This window comes from Callorhinus ursinus, unplaced genomic scaffold (assembly GCF_003265705.2).
Source record: "Callorhinus ursinus isolate GAN/ISIS: 27379988/994484 unplaced genomic scaffold, GSC_fseal_2.0 scaffold11, whole genome shotgun sequence".
In the NCBI taxonomy this organism is placed as follows: domain Eukaryota; kingdom Metazoa; phylum Chordata; class Mammalia; order Carnivora; family Otariidae; genus Callorhinus; species Callorhinus ursinus.
This window is the reverse complement of record NW_027397073.1, coordinates 12460170-12482250: the sequence shown is the minus strand read 5'-3', so window position 1 is coordinate 12482250 and position 22081 is coordinate 12460170. Positions and strand designations below refer to the sequence as shown.

Genomic DNA, 22081 nt, shown 5'->3' with positions numbered 1-22081 from the left:
ATGATCTATTTTATAAAAAGCCTCACAGATAATCTAGGAAGCCAAAGGTAGGACTGGGGGTAGTTTAGGAATTCTTCTTGGCAGAGATGATACAGGCCATGAGCTAAGTCTTAGTGGAAATAATGGGATTTGGACCAGCAGAGAAGAAAGGACATTGTAGTACAGTAACAGAAGGTGGTAAAGGAAGGTATGGAGGCAGGAAAGCACATGACATCTATGAGAGCTCACAAAGGGGAGGTAAAAGCAGTGTCCATGCTGGGCACTTGCTGTTGTTCCATTTGCAACAGCATCAAGCAACATCTACGGCTGCGTTACAGAGGCGTGCCTCAATTTCTAACCAATGCCAGGGAAAAGTGGCTGAATGGTACTTCACGTTAATAATCAAATATATATGCTCATTCTCTTTTTCTGCATGTTATCAGGAAACTCAAAAGTTAATTTTCTATTGAAATTCTTTTTATTAAGACTCCTATCGTTTCCAGGCTGGAGGAAAAAAAGTGTTCTTCAACATCTAGGGTACAGCTCATAGAGGTACACCAAGTAGCCTCAGAAACCATCTACCCCAAATTTTGTAATAGTCCAAGTTCAGGCAGAGCCTGAACATTGTGAGTACTTATCTGTCCCTAAAGAACTCACGGGATATGGTCTATGTGCTACCATTTCAGAGTAAGTCTAAAATTGTTTGATTCCAGAAATAGGTTTAGAACCAGAAATGTAAAAAATGTAGATGTAATATAGAAAATGGAGCCATGGCTGGAAGTGATATGGATACTGAGCTACCCTTCTCTAAGCACACTCAAGAATTAAGTGTGAGAAAGTACCCATTTATCATCAACACTATACTTACTATTGGGTCATGTATTTTGTCAAATTAAGTAAAATACCTCCTCAAAATAAATTCTGGATTTACAAAAAATTCTGAATTTCAACTATTATATAATTATGTGAAGTCTCCTAGTGATATAATTAATAGCAATACTATATAATTCTGAGGCTGATAAAGAATATAAATTATTTTATAAGGCAGCCACAAAGAACTGTTAGTCTGCCAACTTAACTCCCAACCCTCACGTTAAAGTTGAAGAACAGAATTTTCATGTGTACATTCTCAATAATTTCTAATGATATCTTTGTATCTAATCAATTTAGATAATATTTTCTCCTTTACAGATCCCAAAATAAAGCAGCATACACAGAATATAGCCAATAGTAGGTTATATCAATTTACTTCACATAAGAACAGCGTATTTCAGGCCTATGATTTCCATTTAGTATCAACAAAAACAATCCGTACAGAAAATCCAAAGGCAACGACAGAGCATTATACATAAAATGTGCAAATATACTTTAAAATGCAAGTTATTCTATAGTATTTGCAAGGAAGAATTTTATAGTCATTAAGGAACCAACCTCATTCCAGCTAACTTAATCATCCTTTTGCATATATAACCAATGCAAACGCACAAGGCACAACTTAGTGTTGATGCTAAAGTGTGTAACATACACCTTCAGATTTATTTGGAGATATTAAAATAACATAATCATGTTTGTATTTTATTATTTAAGGAGACATTAGCTCATTTCTAAAGCTTCACAAGCGTTACACTTGATAACATATGTGTGGCAAGGACAAACTGTTCCCTGGACTTAAAAGGTAAAAGACAAGACCCTTGGTAGCCTATATTTAAAAAAAAAAAAAAAATTATATATATATATATATGTACACACACACCCCCACAAGAAACTTCCCATAATTCAAAGGGAGGCCATTCCTTTTAGCAAAAGTTCCCATTATAGTATTTCATGACAGAATTATTTAAAAAGTATGTATTTATTTGCCATCTGTTTTGGTCAATCTTCCTACAAAAAGATACTGAAATAGACAATTTTCTTCTTCAAGATGAAGACAATACCAATTTAGAAAGTCTTTCTTTTGAGACTGCACAGTGAAAGGTATTATTTAATTAAATATAGAAGTTTGCTGCTTTTAAAGAAAATTACTGATATCTACACAAAGAAAAATGTTAGCCTATCAAAAATCAATGAGACTTGGCTAGAACACAATTCAGAATCTTTCAAGCCCAATCACAGTGCTCTTTGCTGTTTTATTGCCCATCCCTGAGAATATTCTATTATTTAAAATTTTTTAATAAAGTAAATAAATTTTACATTGATGAGAATTATGCTTAAGAACTGTTTTTCAAAATATAAAGTAAGCCCTATTTCATTTTGGTAAAAAAGAAAAAAAAAGAAAAAGAAAAAAAGAAATGCTCTTTGCAAATACCACCAATTCTAAATATTGGTATCTCAATCAATGTTCATCCTCTTCCTAACTGGGTAATTCCTATTTTTTGCCATTCATATAACACTCATTTCCTTATTATCCATTATTTTATAATTTTTGTTAACAGGAGCATTTAACTGGTAATGGAGCAAAAATACATATAAAATTAAAGGAACTCTGGAGTGAGATCTGTATTTCCCTGTGGTAAAAGAGTTTTACTGGAAATAATCTGAATGCCATCCAAGAAAGGCAAAAGGACCTACGAAATAAAGAACACACATGGTAAATGTCTTCCTCGTTGTCTTTGGTTTAGCCTTCTTGGCCAAAATCTTCTGTAAACTTCTTTAATTTCAACAAGTCATGTTCGTTGACTGTGGGTTTTGTGTTAGATAGTGACCGTAACATATCCGACTGTCAGGGAAAAAGAAGGGAGGAGTATTAGTAATAGATTTAATCAAATAAAAATCATTGTATTTATTATTAACTAACTTCCCACCTGAGGTTAAATCTAAGTATTTGCAGTGTAACTAAGTTACTAACAATAAACTCTCTTATTCTTTCCAAAGGATGTCTTTGATCCTGTTCTTCCTTTGCACAGTAACTTTAAGCTGCTTGCCTTGTCCTGACCACAACTTTCAATGGCTCCCATTAGCTATCAGGAGTATAATCCTTTTAGCTTGAAGATGAAGGCCTTCCAAAATATGTCCCTGATCTCTTTTCTGGTCTTATCTGTTTTTTTCTTAAAACAAGAGAGTTCACCAAGTGCAGTCCAAAAGGAATTTAGTCATTCACTTATAGAAGTTATTCACTTATACTTATGTGAAACACAACACCATTTAATTAAAACCAACTATACTCAGAATTTTTTAAAAAAGATTTTATTTATTTGAGAGAGAAAGAGAGGGACAAGAGAGTACTGGTGGGAGGGAGGGTAGAGGGAGAGGGGGAAGCAGAGAGCCCAAGATCAGGCCCTGAGCCAAAGGCAGACATGTAACCGACCAAGACACCCAGGCGCCCCTGGAATTTTTAACTATTAATTAAAATTATGATCAAAATGGGAAGAAAATAGGCTAACATCAGGGATTCATTAAAGATTAACTTCTGGGCTATGTCTCTTATAAAACAGTATGAAAAATGGTCAAAGAACAAAATCTTTATAAAACATAACCCAAGTGGGGCACCTGAGTGGCTCAGTTGGTTGAGCGTCTGGCTCAGGCCATGATCTCAGGGATCCCCACCATGATGGGTTCCACATTCAGCAGGGAGTCTGCTTGAGATTCTCTCTCTCCCTTTCCCCCAACCCCCACCCGCACTCACTCTTCTCTTTAAAATAAAGAGGTAAATCTTAAAAAAAATAACATAGCAAGGACTGAAACAAAAAAGGGTTTCTGAATAACTTCTCAGAGAAGCATAATTAACACATAAATATATCTATATACATACTATGTACTTATAGAGGTACGTGTATGTCTATAGATCTATGTGTACATATCACGTAAATAAGTTTCTCCTCTGGAAGTTACTGTTAATTCCGGCATAAAGCTCTTTGAAAATCTGTAACTGAAGCAGAAGATTTAAAAAACTCAGCATGTACCAATAAGAAAACATAAAAATAATAAATGTAGCTTTTCACAGTAAGCTTCCTATACCTTACAAAATAAGTCTTAAGAATTATAAATCCCTCCAATATAAACTATAGAAATGGGATTTTTTTATCATAAAAATTTGGTTTCAGGACTTTTTCTTTCAAGCACTACATTAAACTTTCTACAAAGCTTGAAGAAGTAAAACAGAAAAACACCATTATGATTACTATGACAGATGCATTAAGGTTTCTGGATATTTTACAAAATCTTAGATTCAGAAAAGAAATTTCACCAGTTCTACTTTTTAGTTAAGTCTTGACAATAATTTATGCCATATAAATAAGTATTCTGTTGATAGTATCCCAGCCATAAGACCTATATAAACTTAGAAACCTGTTTTTTGAAAAAGAGCTTTTTCACTTAAAATTTTTCTTAAAGCCCAAGAAACTATTTCAAAGATAATTATTTTTTATATTTTTAAGTTCAATTAACTTTACAACTTTTTGAGTAGTATTACACAAACATGCTTGATCACACTGATATTTTCTAGCTAATCTTATGTAACTGAAAATGTTTATCTTTGTCTCACAAATGACAAACCGTTATGTTTTAAATTTTTTAAAATGTCAAACCATGCAAACAACTGGCTCCAAAAGTTTATCCCCAGGAACCTCCATCCATGTCATTTCAATGGCACCAGGGTCACCGGGAGAACAGGGTGTTAGCAGGTCATCTATTATTTTGTTGGGATCATCTCGTGAGGGTCCTCGCACCTGGAAAAAAAGTAATCTGAAATATTTACTTGAACAAATTAACTAAGTTAAGATTTAGGCAATTATCAAGACATGTGAAAATGTACTACTCTGTATTTTGTTAAAATGTTTACTTCTAAAAATAAATATGAATATACAACAAAATGTAGTTATCTTTGGGTGACAGGATAGATTTTGTTTGGTTTTGATTTTTTTCCTGTTGCTTTCCTGTATTTTGAAATTTCCTACATTACTTACATGATCAAAGGAGAAAAGGAATTAAAATTAAAAAAAAAGAAACATCTGTGGTTAAGAGTTCTCTTTTCTCTAATGCCTATTAAACGGTCTTAGAGTCCACAAAAAAGGCATCCTCAATAAGTCTCTTAAGTTTTCTCCATTTTCCAAAACTGAGAAAGTTCTGTGATATTTGGAAGATTTATAAGTGTGAAATCACTGAATCTTTCTTTCTCAACAAAAATTCCTTCTTTAAAAATAAGTACAAAATTAAATGCTAAGTGTAATTTCAGTGCTATTTTGAGATTCCTAACTGATTTAAAATAAAATTTTAATAACACCCAGGACAAAACTTTGTGACTTAGAGTCACATGCAAGTATTTTTTTTTAACATTTCACCTTTTATTAAGGCAAGTTTGTGAAAATAATACCAGATCTCTTCATGAACTTTCAGCTTAAAATGTTTTTTACATAAGAAACATACAAAAAAATTGTTTTATAAAAAGCCACCTCAATACCAGAAAAAGAGTAATGAAGGATTTTGAACCCAGTTTACTTCTTAAAGGATGTTCTTCCCTTGTCTTCAATTCCAAGTACTATTCATCATCTTTAGAGCCAGTTTTGCTTAAATGCTTCACCACATCAACCCAGTTCCATCCTCGAGGCAATTCTCCTTTGTGATCTGTTTTATCAACTGGCTTACGTTTCTGGGTTTTTGAAAGCTGTTCTTTTTTTTCTTTTTTTTTACTCCGTGGGGCTGTATTGGGGTTTCAACGGAGATGATAACTGCTTATGGGTATTACAGAATTCACGGGCTGGTGATTCTCCATGAAGTGCTCCTTACTGTCCTTGGCATATTCAAACAACGTGTAGGTCATGGCGGTCCCTAGATTGATATCCACTTCTTCCTGTAACTTGGCTAATATGCTCTGCTTTACAGCCGATGATACCGTGTTGTTAAAAAAAGCGTTCATAGATATAATTGGAGGTGTTTGGGGATGTTTCTGTCCAGGAAATCTCTATTAAGAAGGCTTTGGGATCACCATTTTCACCTATCCTGTATTGAAATGACACTGGACCTAATTCCTGGAAGCTTTCATCTCCTTCATAAACAGAATGTAGAGCTTCCAGTTCCATCTCTTGGTCCTCGTTGGCACTCACTGCGTCGGTCGTGGGACGCCCCCCCCAGGAGGGCGTCTGCGACAACGAGAAAGCGAGGGCAGTGGCTCCGAGCCCCGGGCGTCCCCCTTCCAAGCCCTGGGCTGCGGGAGGCACACCCCTCACAGAGGGGGCGAGAGTCACGCGCGCCCCCAGCCTCCGGGCAGCATGAAGCCGCCTGCAGGGGTCTGTGGGCGGACAGCCCCAGCACATGCAAGTATTTTTTTTTTTTAAAGATTTTATTTATTTATTTGACAGAGAGAGACAGCAAGAGCAGGAACACAAGCAGGGGGAGTGGGAGAGGGAGAAGCAGGCTTCCCGCGGAGCAGGGAGCCCGATGTGGGACTCGATCCCAGGACCCTGGGATCACGACCTGAGCCGAAGGCAGACGCTTAACGACTGAGCCACCCAGGCGCCCCACATGCAAGTATTTTATAAGTGGCAACAGATCTATGCTAAATTGGGGGCTGCTTTCACATTTAATATTTGACAATGATCAATCTTAAATATTACGTCAGGATTAGGGCAGGTGCAGAAAAATAAACATTCTAGCTTTACTCATTATGTGTATTTTATTGTCTTTCCCCACAAAAATTTCAGCTGCAGGGATTTTTGTGTTTGATTGTAGTACTTTCTGACTTAACTCTACGCTCAGAGTAGTACTTTAGACATTTGATAAATAAACAAACAGGCAATCTTGTTTTTGCTAATTGAAATAATCAGCCTTAAGAATGGGAGTAAAAGATGGGGCCATTGAGATATCTACTAGATGGTGATGCAGGAGGCCAGATGTTAACATTCATTTGGCTGCCTCACCTTATCCTCCTAAGAAGGACCCAGCTTCAGGGACACAGAAGCTGTCCCTGGCAGTCACATGGAGAATAGAATGGAAAGTTCTGGGTAGGAAAGGACTGAGTTCCTAACAATCAATAGCTTCTAAATGCATAGAGAATTTAAAAGAAAATACAATGGCTGGACATAAACCATGACCCTGAGCCTCCTATATTTCCCTCAGTAAAGAAGTGGCTGCAGAAGGAAAGGGCTATTCCCACCCCGCCCCGGACTACTCAAGTGCTTTATGAGAACTACTTCATTTCTTTCTCACAGTTGTACTTTGAGGCAGTGCTATTGTCTCTACTGTAGAGATGATAAAAACAAAACTTAAATGGGTAATAAAATTTGCTCCAGGAGATATAACAAATAAATTGTGGAGTCAGGCTTTAAATTCAGGTTTTAATTCAAGCTCATCATTTTTTTAAAAACTTATTTCAGTGTGGGACAAGACATATGTATGTAACTTAGTCATGATATATCAGTCTTGTCATATTGCTGGATTAAGTTTGCTAATCGTTTTTCGGGATTTTCACGTCGATGTTTATGGTAATATTGGGTATTGCTGTCCTCAGCAACAGGGCTGGTACAAATTACCTACTCCACCATTACTTAAATACCTTGGGACATCCCAGGACCACAGTCTTTTTACAAAATGCTATATGCTCAACCCATTCATGCAGACAAAACAGTGCATGGGAAGCGGGGACTCCGATTCTGAAGTACACGTGACCTAGAGAAAAATCACGTGTCTGTACCTCTCTGGTCGTACCTTGGCAAACCGTGTTAGCAGCCAAGTCCCAGTTTAATCCTGTTAACATCTGAGTCTGAGATTAATGATCAACAGGTGGCAACAGGCACCTCTTGTAGAATTTTTGTGAGGAACGAATGAAATAGTGAGATATAGAAGAGAACACAGTGAATATTTAAATATTAGCTATTGGTATTTTTACTTTGTTAACGAGGTGTAAATGCACCAGATTCGGCTCGAGGATATTCTAGTTACATCAGCAGTAACTATACATTTAAAGTTTCTATACTTATATCAAAATAGTAAGTACTTCAAAAATCACTGCATAAAAAATTTTAAAATACATTAAGACTATTAATAATAGCTATTAATAAACTTTGTGGGAGAACTTATTTTCAAAGAAATGGCAACGTTTATTCTATAAACCCATTATTTATTATATAAAACAGAAACCTTCCTGAAATTCTTTGAAGACAAATCAACGATGGTCTCAAAACTTGACTTTAAAAGTATCTGAAAGGATGGAACAAAGCTCCTTACCTTTTTAAAATGAGTAGCTGACTGCACTTTTCTAACAGGTTGCATAAGCGCATCACGCACAATGACACTTATGTCTGCCCCCGAATAACCGTCTGTTTTCTTCCCAAGTTCTCGGAAGTCTGTTTCTGTGAGACTGTTCTGAGTGGTCCCCAAGTGCAGTTTAAACATCGCTGCTCGGGCATGGGCCTCAGGCAAAGGAATATAAATTCGTTTCTCAAATCTTAAAATGAAAGAAATTTACGTCAAAAATATTACTACATATATTTAATTTCAACTGAAAATTCAGATTCCTCAAGAAACGAGATGCTCAGATATTCTCATTTACATAAAGCTAAGCTGAATAAGTTAAATGGGCCCATTGTGTCAGAGTTAAACATATATATTTACATTAAATAATGGGAAAATATCCAGAACACATTAGCAACTAACAAGTAAAACCAAAATAGCCAGAGAACCAGTTTGGAGTAATTTAATCTTTCTCACATGATTTTTGGGTTATTTTGGCCATAGTGTTTATAAGGTCTAGAATTCACAACATGATATGTCCCACAAGATTAGCTTCTCATAGAATCATACTCTGAACTCCTGATCCAGGGATTAGTATGGTTAATCATATGAAATAAGAGAGGGCAAAATAATTCTCTAAATTCAAAACGGTAAAGCTACTCAAAATCTTATCTAATAAACCTATGTCTACACAAAATGTCCACTTTATTATAAAAGGTACATTCAGGATAAATAATTCTAGTAGTTCATAAGTAAACACTGTTTTTATTAACAGTAACTTTGCTTGCCTTCTCAGAATTTCAGCATTTGGGTAGGGAGGAAGCAACGAGGGAAAATTTAAGTGGCTGTGAAGACTTTTAGTTCTTGAGGTAACTCTCTGTGGCTATGAGAATTTTAAATTTCCGTTATTTCTAGAGATGGGTTTAGAATTAGGCCATTTTTCAAAAATAACCAGCAGATCTCCTTTCTTAATACTGGATGGTAACCTAGCATCCTGGCAAACCATCAAGTGAATGGGATAAAAGTGGCAAGAACTGGTGCTAATTTTTACCATGCAAAATTCAATGAATGAAATAGGGAACAGTGTGCATGAAAAGTAACAAGTCCGTATACCTTTCCTGGAGCTCAAGTTCAACATGTAATTTAAAAATTATAAAGTTTTAATGAAAATATATCTTGGTTGTCTATCATACTTTAACTTATATGATTGTCATTTTGCTAAAATTTTATGTGAATGTTTCCCATTGAAATACCAAGCTACATTTGTACATTTCTGAAGCATCAGTGCCTTACACTAAGCTTAATTAGAATTAAAAGCATTAGGTAATATATTTTCCAACGTGAAAGATTCTGTATACGAAAATCTCATATCTTCAATATAGCAAGCAAGTAAGCAAACAAATGCCTGCCTCTCTTCCCCCAACGCAGGGGGCAACAGGGTTAGAGTACATCAAAAAAATTCTGAAAAGTTGTCAGAATGCCTCTTCAATGAACAAAAAGGGAACTGTCACTGACTTACTACATCTGCAGTGAGAAATAAGATCTTCATTGTATCATCATACCTTCTTCTAATGGCAGAATCCAGAACCCAGGGTATATTTGTAGCTCCCAGAACCAAAATTCCATCATTGTCTATACCAACGCCTGCATCAAAATACGTAATATTTTAAGTAATTTGTCATTTTAGTGTTCTTTGAACCTCATCTATATGTTAAGAATGTAGTGTTTTAATGTTAAAGTGCCTCATCTTGAGAGTCTCTCTCTGAAAAAACTGTCTTTAATCAAATATCACATTATTCAAATATGATGCAAATATTTCCAAGAATCAAATTTGCTAGACTATGGACAAATACTATTCATATTCTTCTCAAAAGATTTCATTTGAAGTCTACACATTCTTTCACTGATAGTGTTCCTGGTAGGTTATAAGTGAATATGCGCATCTCCTTATTGTTTATGCCAGAATCCTACAGATGATTACAACGGGGTGCAGACTTTGTGTGCATGTGTAGGACAATCAGAATGAAACATGGCACAGTGAGAACACTTAGTCTGCTAAAATGGAGAAATTCGGCTTGAATTTTTTCCATTATTATGATAATAGCAGTTATAAAATAAATAGAAACTATTTTAGAAGTCAGTACCCCTACCTTGCATTTGAACTAGGAACTCCGTCTTAATTCTACGGGCAGCCTCGCTTTCATTTTCACTCCTTGAGCCGCAGAGAGAATCAATTTCATCAATGAAGATAATGGAAGGTTTATTCTCTCTAGCAAGTTGGAATAAGTTCTTAACTAGCCTAAAAATAAGTAAAAGCTTTCAGTTTTTTAAAAAAATAGTAAATGACACATGACTTAATAAAGAACACTAAAACAGAATATATACAGTATTATAAGAACTCTAAAGTCCAATCATGTTTTGGGTCCAGAAAATAAGAATCCTACAATTGGATGATTCAGTTTATGATTTACTAAACTATAGTATATGTAACTGTACATATGCTATCTTTTCCCTATGAAATGAATTTCAAACTAGGGACTGATCTGACACAGAAATGAATACTTATGTCACTTCTCTGAATACCTATGAATGATATAAGCCTATTAATTTATAGACTGATATAACAATTACCAGGCAAAGAGAAACTAAAAAAAAAAAAAAAAAAATCAACTTACTACTTACTTTTCACTTTCACCTAGCCACTTTGAGACAAGGTCAGAGGAAGATATTGAGAAAAACGTGGAGTTGTTTGCTTCTGTTGCTACAGCTTTGGCTAAATAGGACTTTCCTGTTCCAGGCGGCCCAAATAACAGAATTCCTCTCCAAGGCGTTCTCTTGCCTAAAATTTGCATTAGAAAAATAACATGAGAATCTCAAGACTGTTAATTTGTTACCAGAGACATCATCCATACTGAAGAATACTGTGAAGAGGTTTTCACTCTACAGCTATCAGAAGAAAAAAAAAAAACTTTTAAATAAATAAAACAGAAGTAGCTCATTTGCTTTTTCTTTTTTTTAAAAGACTTTATTTGAGAGAGAGAGAATGAGAGAACACAAGCAGGGGGAGTGGGAGAGGGAGAAGCAGGCTTCCCACTGAGCAAGGAGCTTGATGTGGGACTCAATCCCAGGACCCTGGGATCATGACCTGAGCCGAAGGCAGACACTTAACCGAATGAGTCACCCAGGCGCCCCTCTTATTTGCTTTTTCTGGGGAACACTTTGTCAAGTATGTTTACATAGATACAATCCTTCTAACAGGAAGTTCATTTACTTCACTCATTCATTCAACCACTATGTACTAAAACCACAATGTATAGACCAAGAACCTTGAATACAAAAGGATCTCTGCCCTCCATGGGCTTATAGTCTAGTAAGGGCAGAATCGTTCAGTTAAAAGGTACTTCCTGATTGTCTGCTGTGTGCAATACTCAATATCAGAATACAGTAGGATAAACTAGATCCACAGGGCAAGGGCAGCTGGAAACATTTTCTTTTAAATATTTATATTTCTTATAAAATATTTTGATTCTTTAATATTAAGAATATTAGTCTTTTAAATATTTTGGAGGAATGAAACTAACACAGTCTGACTGATCCCTCACAAAGTTCTATTCAATTCCTGATCCACAAGGAAGCGCAGGTTATTATTACAGAGAGCATATTCAAGGTGGTTGGGTAATGATGAGGAGACTCCCTGAAATCCTAGTTTTGCCAAAATATAACAAGTGAACAAATTAACTCTTTGTATTTCCATTTTCCTAATAAGAAATCACAATACTGCCTGAAATAAAACATTGAGTTACATCTGGCAAAAAAATATCAAATATACATTTAAAAAATTCTAGGTTCAAACTATGGATGGGTACATGGTATCTACAGAAGAATGACATGTAGATTACTAATGGCAGAACTAAATACTGTTGTATTTATTGTTATGAAACCCTCAACTTTGACTTGAGTTCTATCTTCCTATTTTAAATGTCTGCAATTGTAAGTCAGTGTTCCCTTAAGTGCGGTATATATGACTGGTGGCATAGGAAGTGCTTTTCAGGTAGTATACAAATACTTTTTATTTAAATCATTCTTAAAATGTGTATTAGAAAAATACAAATTTTTCTATTTAGAGTAGAAACAAAGCAATCTTTTAAAATGGAGTTACTACAGAAAAACAAGAAAGATGATTTGTAAGTTCAAATACAGGCAAAACCATCTATGGTGTTAGGGGGAGTCAAGAGAGTGATCACCTTCGCAGAGGAAAGATCTGGCAGAGGGACTTGTGGGTTTCTGGTATCATTTCTTGATCTTTGTGATGATGATTACGTAGATGCACTGACTTTCTGATAATTTGTGAAGCTGAACATTTTTAGGTTCCTGCTGGTCTCTGTATATTTATGCTGTACTTTAATAAAAATATGCTCTAAAAGTGAGTGATTTAAAGAAAAATATTTAAAAATATTTACATATTTAAAATAATGGTACACGTATATGGAAATAATCATAAGGAAGATACATACATGACTTGTGTTTGGAAAACACTGGTGTAAGTAATAGAAAATGAGCTCACCCATACTTTTGTGCCTTTACAGGATCACGATATCAACTTTTACACTGTTATTTCATATTTCTGAAGTTAGGTTGTAAGTCATACCTTGCTTGGCGGACCCTTAGTGGCTCACAGGGTCTTTGCTCATCACTCCTCTATATGACATCACTTTCTGGACCTGTTCAGGTTGAGGCCAACACCACAGATTTGCTCTCTACATAAAGCAGCTTGTTTCTAAAAGGGACAGCCTGTTTCACGGTTACGCTGTGGGTATAGCCACATCACCACACAGGCAGGCTATCAGTTACAAAAAGGACAATGGAAGGAATGGTTCAGCACAGACAAATCAGCTGCTGCTAGAGCTGGAACTTCAACTATACCCAGATGGTTGTGTTAGCAATAGTCTCCTCACGGTGAGAACGAGCTGCCCTAGAGGACAGGTACTTCGTCTGAAAATGTTAAATAATTCTTGCTCCGCTTTGTAAGAAACGGGAAAAACTCTGATCAAACTAGCACGTGGCCACTGTAAAAACTTCGGATGAAAGTTCAAACCCATCATCTTATCTTCTAGGTATAACATTAGCATTTTTGTCAGTCTGTCTACATTTACTTCTCAGCACACACATTTATTTCACAAATGTAGAGTCATACTACACATGTTCATAGCTTGTGTTTTGATCTTTATATATATATGTGGACATTCTTTCATGTCAATTATAACATAGATCTAAATTTCTTAATGTAGACGCACCCTCTAACTGAACGAGTGCACAGTATTCTGCTGCATGCTGGTGATTTACCCTTTGCCCTACTGGCTGACATTTAGGTTTTTGGCAATATGTGTATACTACAAATATGTGTATGAAATAAAGACTTTTGTGTAGAGGTATATCACTGCCTTATAACAGAATTTATTAAGGTGCTAACTTATAATATGGTGACAAAAATTCACAATGCTCTCAGTCGTCAATGTTAAATTTAAAACAATCATCAGAAAACCTATGTAACAGTCATCTCACCTGTAAAAAGATGAGGGAATTTAATAGGCAATATCACAGCCTCTTTAAGTGCTTCTTTAGCTCCTTCGAGACCAGCAACATCACTCCATTTCACATTTGGTCGCTCTATAACAATGGCACCTACAAGAGAAGTACGTCATCTTTAAATTAAGTAAGATTATTCCATCAAACATAGAAGACAACATGAAATAATGACATTCAAGAAATACATTGTAAAATTGTCTGAAAAAGTTTTATCTATTTAAAACCTTCTTGAAACTGTGTGATTAGGAAGTAGCTGTTGGGGCGGAGTCAGCGGCTGTCAGAAAGCTGGGCTGGGTGACTGGCTAAACTAGGGTAGGTCACTTAACTTTCCGATTTCCGCTTCCTCACCATGAAATGAAAAGAATACTGTCTGCCCAAACTACTTAAGATGGGTCAGTGGAGGGATCAAATGACATAATGAATATTAGAGTGTTTGATAAAGCACCAAGCATTACATCAAGTGGTTACAATGTTTGAATGAACTGATTCTGAAGTATTAAAAGTACCTGTTCAATGGGGGCTGATCTACTTTTTTCTTAACAAAAATACCCAGTGATCTAATGCTCTCCTTAAGCACCAAAAGGAAAAGATACTTAAGAACTTAGACACACAGACCGACAGACGGATAGATAAATAGTAGAGAAAATGGGAGGGAGGGGATGATGGAGAGAGAGACAATGTGCTCCTGGAGATCTGCAATACTTTCCTGAGATTTGCCAAATTTTCTTTGGAGCCTATAAATAGACCTACTTACAATTTTTGCACATTAAAAAGTTATCTAAATGATTTAGTTTTTCAATACAATATATTCAGAAGCCCCAGCACTTGTTGCAGTGAGTCTATAAAAGGTTTCTTCTAATATAGTTTACTGGCAAAAGTTTTTTGAATCCTCTTTTATCAAAAGCTTTTCCAAAAGCTGGTTCTAAGGTGATAAGGAATTGTTTTAAGTACAGCAAAACATCACCACTTACACAATTCACTGATTACCAATGAAGTTAGTTTTATGGGTATTTCTTCTTGCTACAAAACATCATTTATTATTATAAGAGTAGTTATATTACACAACCTACTTATGAAAATCCTTAGCTACAGATTAAAATTAAATGAAACCATAAATACTTCCTGCATTCTAAAAGTTCACATTAAGTATAAATTAAAGCCAATTCACTTCTTCTTTTCTATGTTCCATTCAGTTTAGTAACCCTATGTGAGGAGATATTTACATCATCTGATAGGATTTTGTGATAGTTAAAAAAGAAAAGTAAATTTACTTTCTGTATCAGCAGCATCTGGTAAACTGAAGTTTTTTCTAAGTATGGATTTTCTAATTATGCCAAAACTTATCTTCACATATAACTAATACTTTTTGAAGTTTAAAGGTCACTTTGGAATGTTTAGTGACACAAGATTATTTACATAAAAGTAGTATTAATAAAAGTAGTAATTAAAAAGGGGAGAGGGATTATTGGGAATAAAAGCCAAATGATATGTTTCCAATTATATAAATTTATCCAGTCTTTGATTACACTCACGTTATTAAACCTCAAAAGTCACTGAGCATCAAAAGAGCTAACAAAAAACTCAAATCATATATTCTTTAATTTTAATAATCAAATACTATACTTAAAGTCATAACTTAAAACAGAAGTAAAAGATTTAAAATACTCTTTCAGAAAAAAAGAGGAAAAATTCAAAAAAGGATATCATACAGTGAAATCCATGAGCAAACTATTAAATGAAAAGATAGAAAAAAGGACTCTGAGATATGAAAGGCTAGGACTCCTTCCATACTCCACTTCATCCTGAAATTCCAAATAAATTTCCTCATTTAAATATTTTCGGCATTTGTATTTTTATACATCTCTGGTTCTTATCATTACTGATTTTAAAGAAAAATTCTCTATTAAAAACGGGCTTGTATCTTTTCCAAGACTAAAGATACACTCCAGTTTTTACTTTCTGGGGGAGAGAGGGAAACAAAACCAAAAGGACAGGAAAAAAACATCTTTTGCCTTACAATCGAATTAAGGCCACCTGGCACAGACCGCTGGGTTGTCCAGCAAAACGGACTACAAAGTGTGTGCCCACACTGTTCCAGGCGGTGGTGGTGTGGCAGCAGAAACTCAGCTTTTCCTTTTGGACGTCATCCACCTTTGAAGTTCTCATTTATAAATTAACCTCACTAACTGTAGTGCTTTCAAGATATTAACCTTATAGTATTCTCCTATATACCCCAGTGGGGCTGGTAAAACCAAAACTAGAATAAAAATGAAGAGACTAGTTGGTACAGCAAGGTTAAAGGACTGGCTAAGCTAGATATATTCACCATTCACTAACCCAGCTGTGCCTCTATAATGGAAATCCTTCCCAGTTATGCATTCTATTTGGCAAGATTCAAATGAGCAAAATACATAAAATTCAACTCAAAAAGTCATCAGCTAACATATCAAAAGACAATCAAATCTCAGTAAAAGCCAGCAATTAAACAGGTGCAATTTTAGATACATACAGCTACTAATGTTTACTGAGGCCCTAAAATTTGTCAGATATAACATTGGCAGTTTTTACACTGTCATAATCTTCTAACTGCCCAGAAATGAAGGTATTAGTAATTTCCATTTTAGAGCTGGGGTCTTCTACTCTGAGAGGTTCGGGAACCTGCCCAAGATCAGACCGCTTTTCCGCAGCGGGCCCTGGAGGGGACTCCAGATCTGAACGGAACCAAAATCCATACCTCTCATCATGTCACTATACTACACGCACAGGAGAATGAAAGACTTCTAGAGTTCTGGAAGGTAAAAACAGAAAGCTGAAGAGATAAATGTAAATGGCGACACTGAAATATTATAAAACATAGATGAGAAAGGTCTGGAAACATGAAATAAACCATCAATGAATCAGCTACAGCAATAGCAATAAAAGCCAAGTATGAGTCCCAATTTATTCTGTTCCTCTGACAATTTGGAAATTTTAATACTGTCAGATTTTATAATGTGGCTAGTAGTGTAAATGCTACTTTTTCTAAAAGGGGGCAAATAAGACAAAATGAAAAAGAGTAAGTTGACTGACAGGTTTTTTAAGGCACATATAAAACCAAACAATGTTTTTACTACATGGGAAAAACCAACTTAGTAGACACCCTATACAGCAAATCCTATGAAAACTGACAAAGTCAGCATGTGACCACTGGGAACCAAAGCCAGTTCTTGAACCTCATTTGAATAGAGGGGGAAAAAATAATTCAAATAGACAATTCACTATGAGGTTTTTAAAAAAATAAGATAGTAAATTTAAAAATGAAATCTAAAGCAACCTTGAAGTTGATTCTGTAGTTTCTTTTTTTCAGGATCATCAGATTCTCCTTCCCCATCACTGTCATTCCTAATAAAAAGAATTTAATATATTCAAATGATCACTCATTGCTATCAAAATAAGGCAAAAATGAAGGAAAAATTAATCTGAAATCTGTAACTTAAGTGGCAAAATAAGACATTCACATTAAAAGTTATGCTTATTTTATTACTTTTAAGAGTATATTAAATAAAATAGTAAGCAGGCATATTACCCATCAATACGGAATCATGAACAGGAAAGGGGCAAAAAGACCAGAATGAAGTCAGGAACCAGCTCCAAATTCCCATGACATACCTATGTATGTACAAATTCATAAATGCATGCCCCCACGCCTCATTCCACAAAAGACTTAAGATGAATTACAGGAGAGCTGTGAACAACATGGAAATACCAAACCAGGCAAACTATGTATCAGAATGAGAAGCCATATCCAGGAGAGAAAAACCCAGAATATTAATTATTTAAGGTATAAAGGTCTATAATCCTTAGTCTGGGAGATCCAGAGAATAGATGAAGCTATTGATGAAAACGAACTGAGACCAAAAGACAATAAATCAACCCAGATATTTCATATCTGAGAATTTATTGTGAAAAAATAATTTAAAAGGAGTTCAAATATTTGACTACAAGGATAATCATGCTCACACTATTCCCAAAAGGGAAAAATTAGAAATAAAGTATGTTCAATTATGGGGAGAGACTACGTTGCATATGATAGACTACGCTGCAATCTTTAAAAATGATGTTGTAGAAACAGTTTACTGAGATGTTTATAATACAACGTGGAATGAAAAAGTGATAAAGTAAAAAATATGGCATTGCATCATTTTTTACATAGAACATATAAAGGGAGACTTAAAAGCTTGACAGATTTTCCCCCAAAATGGGATTGGCTTGTTCATCATAGGATAGTGGGCTTATGGGTTGGGCAGAGACTGCCAACTGATCCACTTGACATTCACTCCAACCTTGTTCTACCAGGCGTTCTTCTACAATAAAGACTGTACTTACAAAAAGTTGCCCTTTCCGGGCTTCCCTGCAGCTCGGGCCCCACATGAGACCTAAGTTCCTCCAAGAAGGTGGAGGCAGGAACTGAGGTGGCAGCTGCATGAGAGGAGACCATCCCTTCGAGTGAAAGCCCTGGCGTGCTGAGGGACCTGTGGCAGACGTCCTACTGGCCCCTTCCTGGCATCAGAAGGCCTTGACAGGGGTGTTGGCAGCAGTGGGATCCCTACCAGAACCACCCTGGTGGAGGTGGGCATTTCTCCTAACGATATGGAATCCAAGCTTGATTCCCTGCCCTCACCTCAAATCTATAACGTCAATACTCTATAACAAGCCCCTTTTTGTTAAAAATTAGCCAAGGTGGCCCTGCTATTCAATACAGAATTGGCACCCACCCCCCCCACCCCCGTTAGGTAGCCATCTCAGGAGGGGAGAACACAGGGTCTTCAAGCAAGACCAGAGAAGCCTCAACTCACAGGGAGGAGAGGACATTTCTGCTGGCAAGGGAGTCTCAGGAAGAGTAGGGGTTCCAGGCACTTGAGGTTAATGAAATTTTTCACAAGTTTCATTTTAATTTTGGAGACCCAGTCTTCCATTAAATGGCCCAACCTTCACATAAGAAACCCTAACGTTGACTCTATGTTGAAATTCAACAATCCGTAGGATTAGCTGGGGTCTGATTTTTGTAATGTCAATGCTGTAGGTGCAGAAGATAAAAATATTCTTAGGTGTCACAAGAACTCCCTGGTTTCCTGACCATGTCCTGAAGAGAGAATATAAAATCTTGTGCTTGCAATTCCCTTCAAACTCTCCCATGTGGTCAACTCTAGTTTTTTGTTTTTTTTTTTTTAATTTTTTACTTCATTATGTTATGTTAATCACTGTATATTACGTCATTAGTTTTTGGTGTAGTGTTCCATGATTCATTGTTTGTGCGTAACACCCAGTGCTCCATGCAGAACGTGCCCTCTTTAATACCCATCACCAGGCTAACCCAACCCCCCACCCACCTCCCCTCTAGAACCCTCAGTTGGTTTCTCAGAGTCCATCGTCTCTCATGGTTCGTCTCCCCCTCCGATTTCCCCCCTTCATTTTTCCCTTCCTGCTATCTTCTTCTTCTTCTTTTTTTTAAACACATAATGTATTATTTGTTTCAGGGGTACAGGTCTGTGATTCAACAGTCTTGCACAATTCACAGCGCTCACCATAGCACATACCCTCCCCAATGTCTATCACCCAGCCACCCCATCCCTCCCACCCCCCCACCACTCCAGCAACCCTCAGTTTGTTTCCTGAGATTAAGAATTCCTCGTATCAGTGAGATCGTATGATACATGTCTTTCTCTGATTGACTTACTTCGCTCAGCATAACACCCTCCAGTTCCATCCACATCATTGCAAATGGCAAGATTTCATTCCTTTTGATGGCTGCATAATATTCCATTGTGTATATACACACCACATCTTTATCCATTCATCTGTCGATGGACATCTTGGCTCTTTCCATAGTTTGGCTATTGTGGACTCTAGTTCTTATATTCCTATGTCCTTCAAAATGGCCTTTGGTAATAGCCACAGAGGCCCTGAAGTACTGCCTTCAAAAGACACTCCATTCCTAGTGACCACAGGAGGTTATCTAACTTGTGCCACTGCATCCCATGAACTATGAGTATCACATCCTCTAACATGAACCAGAACCTCCTGCCTCAAACTCAACCAGGCCAGATAACTCCATCCCAGAGTTTCATTTTTTAGACATCAGAGACTATGTTCCAATAAAACTATTTACAAAAACAGGCAGCAGGTCAGATTTGGCCTATGAGTCATGGATTGCCAACACCTTGTTTAAACAAAAGAAACTGATTTCACAAATTAAATGTCATTTTATCTTTTAATTAGATATAATAAAATCTAACACTCTAAAATACATACCCCTTCTCGTCAGCTGGACTTGGCTGTCCCTCTTTCACTGGCTTCTGTGGATTTTTCTCTTTCTTTTTCAGGTACTCCTTTAGTTTTTCTGCTCTATCAAGATATTCTGTACACTTTGCCCTGATACTTTGCTTGGCTTTATCACCCTGCGCTTCATCTATTAAAGGGAAATGAGAGAGATTTTTCCATTAGTATTCTGGGTTTAAACAGACAGGTTTAAACCTAGACACAATTCTGAGACAAGGATAATCTATTTTGGGGGAGGGAGGAAGAGCATCCCTAGCTCATCATAACCAATGATCATCAACTCTTCTCTGCTGCCTCCAGCATGGTTGGAGGCCAAGAGTGGGTCTGAGTCAGAAAAAAGATCTGAGCAAGACACTAGGATATTTTAAGTTAATGTTAAATAATAAGAAATTGTTTAATATTCTTTGGGTTTTATATTCTTCCCATAACATTTTGTGCAGATAGTTGAAAGCTGCTTGTCTCATACAAAACCAATTATAAGACAAACAGAAGTAATATTAACCATTTCCATTAATGTCTACATAAACTTTATTTCATAGCAAAAAAAATGACAGAATCCCATATATTATATGTACTACTAATATTGTAATTTTACTACATAAAGGTCTCTGTGAAAGCAATTTCAAAAGCAGACTTCGGCAGGACGTGCAGTGCATGGGACTAGCCCCACATATCTTATGTTATGATTCATTCTTAGTTTCACTTTTATTTGACAGAAAAACCTCAAAATGAAATGGAGCTCAAAAGAAAATCCTGAGTTATTCAAATACTAAAACTGTTATTTAAAAATAACTTTAAGAGGGGCGCCTGGGTGGCTCAGTCATTAAGCGTCTGCCTTTGGTTCAGGTCATGATCTCAAGGTCCTAGGATCGAGCCCCGCATTGGGCTCCCTGCTCCGTGGGAAGCCTGCTTCTCCCTCTCCTGCTCCTCCTGCTTGTGTTCCCTCTTTTGCTGTGTCTCTCTGTCAAATACATAAATAAAATCTTAAAAAAAAAAAATAACTTTAAGAAAGACACTGTTTTCAAATGCTCAGCATTAGATTTAAGATCAAGAAAGACAGTGTTTTTTACCCATTTTCCCCTCACTGCTGTATTCCAGTGTCTACAATACCTGGCACATGGGAAACATGCAATACATATTTTGAAAATATACAAATAAAATGTTTCCCAACCTATTTTTTTTAATGTACTTAAAAGAGTATTTTCAGAGATGCTTAGAAAATGTGAGGTTCATACATAATCTGAGTACATTACCAATAAAAAACTATTTCCATTGACTATGTGGTATTTTAATATGCTTAGACATACAAAGTAATAATTAACTATGGTAACTGTGCACACTTGTTTGCTGAATACTCAAAAATTACTAACAAGCTAGGGGGAGTTTTTTGCAAATGGATGGTTTAGAATTTTCTGGCACTGTACTTCAATTTTTATAAATGAAATAGAATAATCTTTTCCTTTAACGTTTTAAAATAAAAAGCAAACCATGACCTTACATTTAACTATATGAAGAAAATACTGAACAGCGTGTTGGTAGAGTTGAAGAGCTTCCTCATAGTTCCCAGCTTTGTCTTCCTGGGCTGCTTTGCCAGCAAGATCTATTGCTTTCTGTTTGAAGGGAGGCAAAATCATACCATCAAAATCACATAAGCATTACTTTGAAGTAAATGTTCATACTGAAAGTTTTTTTTTTAATAAAAGCAAGCTTAAAACAAACCCATCTGTTTTCTCTAAATCTCAATTGCATGTTATTATAAATTGTAATGATTTATAAAATGTAAACTACATTTGTTATACGGGTAAATGCTATCTGATTTCTACTTTATCCAGTACTAATCACTAAGATTCTCATACAATTTTCATTCAACGGAAGTCAAGCTAAGAGCTAGTAAGGAATATCTGAATATTATGAAAATTCATGTTAAAATCATTCAGGGAAATTCTCAAAAATCCACTGCTGTTATAGATAAAGTACATAACAATAGTAAAATATAAATGGTATAAAACCCCCTCAGAAGCAGTGGGGCAATGAA

The 22081-nt window shown here is 36.0% G+C and overlaps 1 protein-coding gene and 1 pseudogene across 2 annotated transcripts in view; both read right to left on the bottom strand.

The window, feature by feature from the left end:
- Window positions 1-1200: 1200 nt before the first annotated feature.
- Window positions 1201-22081, bottom strand: part of VPS4B (vacuolar protein sorting 4 homolog B) — a 32040-nt gene continuing 11159 nt past the window's right edge. For both annotated transcript variants that reach the window (XM_025886335.2, XM_025886336.2), the window contains 10 exons: window positions 21545-21656; window positions 20020-20176; window positions 17042-17109; window positions 13705-13824; window positions 10825-10981; window positions 10293-10441; window positions 9705-9786; window positions 8137-8356; window positions 4503-4643; window positions 1201-2695 (listed from right to left, as the gene is read on the bottom strand). In XM_025886335.2, coding sequence (XP_025742120.1) covers window positions 2594-2695; window positions 4503-4643; window positions 8137-8356; window positions 9705-9786; window positions 10293-10441; window positions 10825-10981; window positions 13705-13824; window positions 17042-17109; window positions 20020-20176; window positions 21545-21656 — 1308 coding nt within the window. In that variant the 3' untranslated portion in view covers window positions 1201-2593. The remainder of the gene's footprint in view (window positions 2696-4502; window positions 4644-8136; window positions 8357-9704; window positions 9787-10292; window positions 10442-10824; window positions 10982-13704; window positions 13825-17041; window positions 17110-20019; window positions 20177-21544; window positions 21657-22081) is intronic.
- Window positions 4656-6232, bottom strand: LOC112834897 (RWD domain-containing protein 4 pseudogene; annotated as a pseudogene).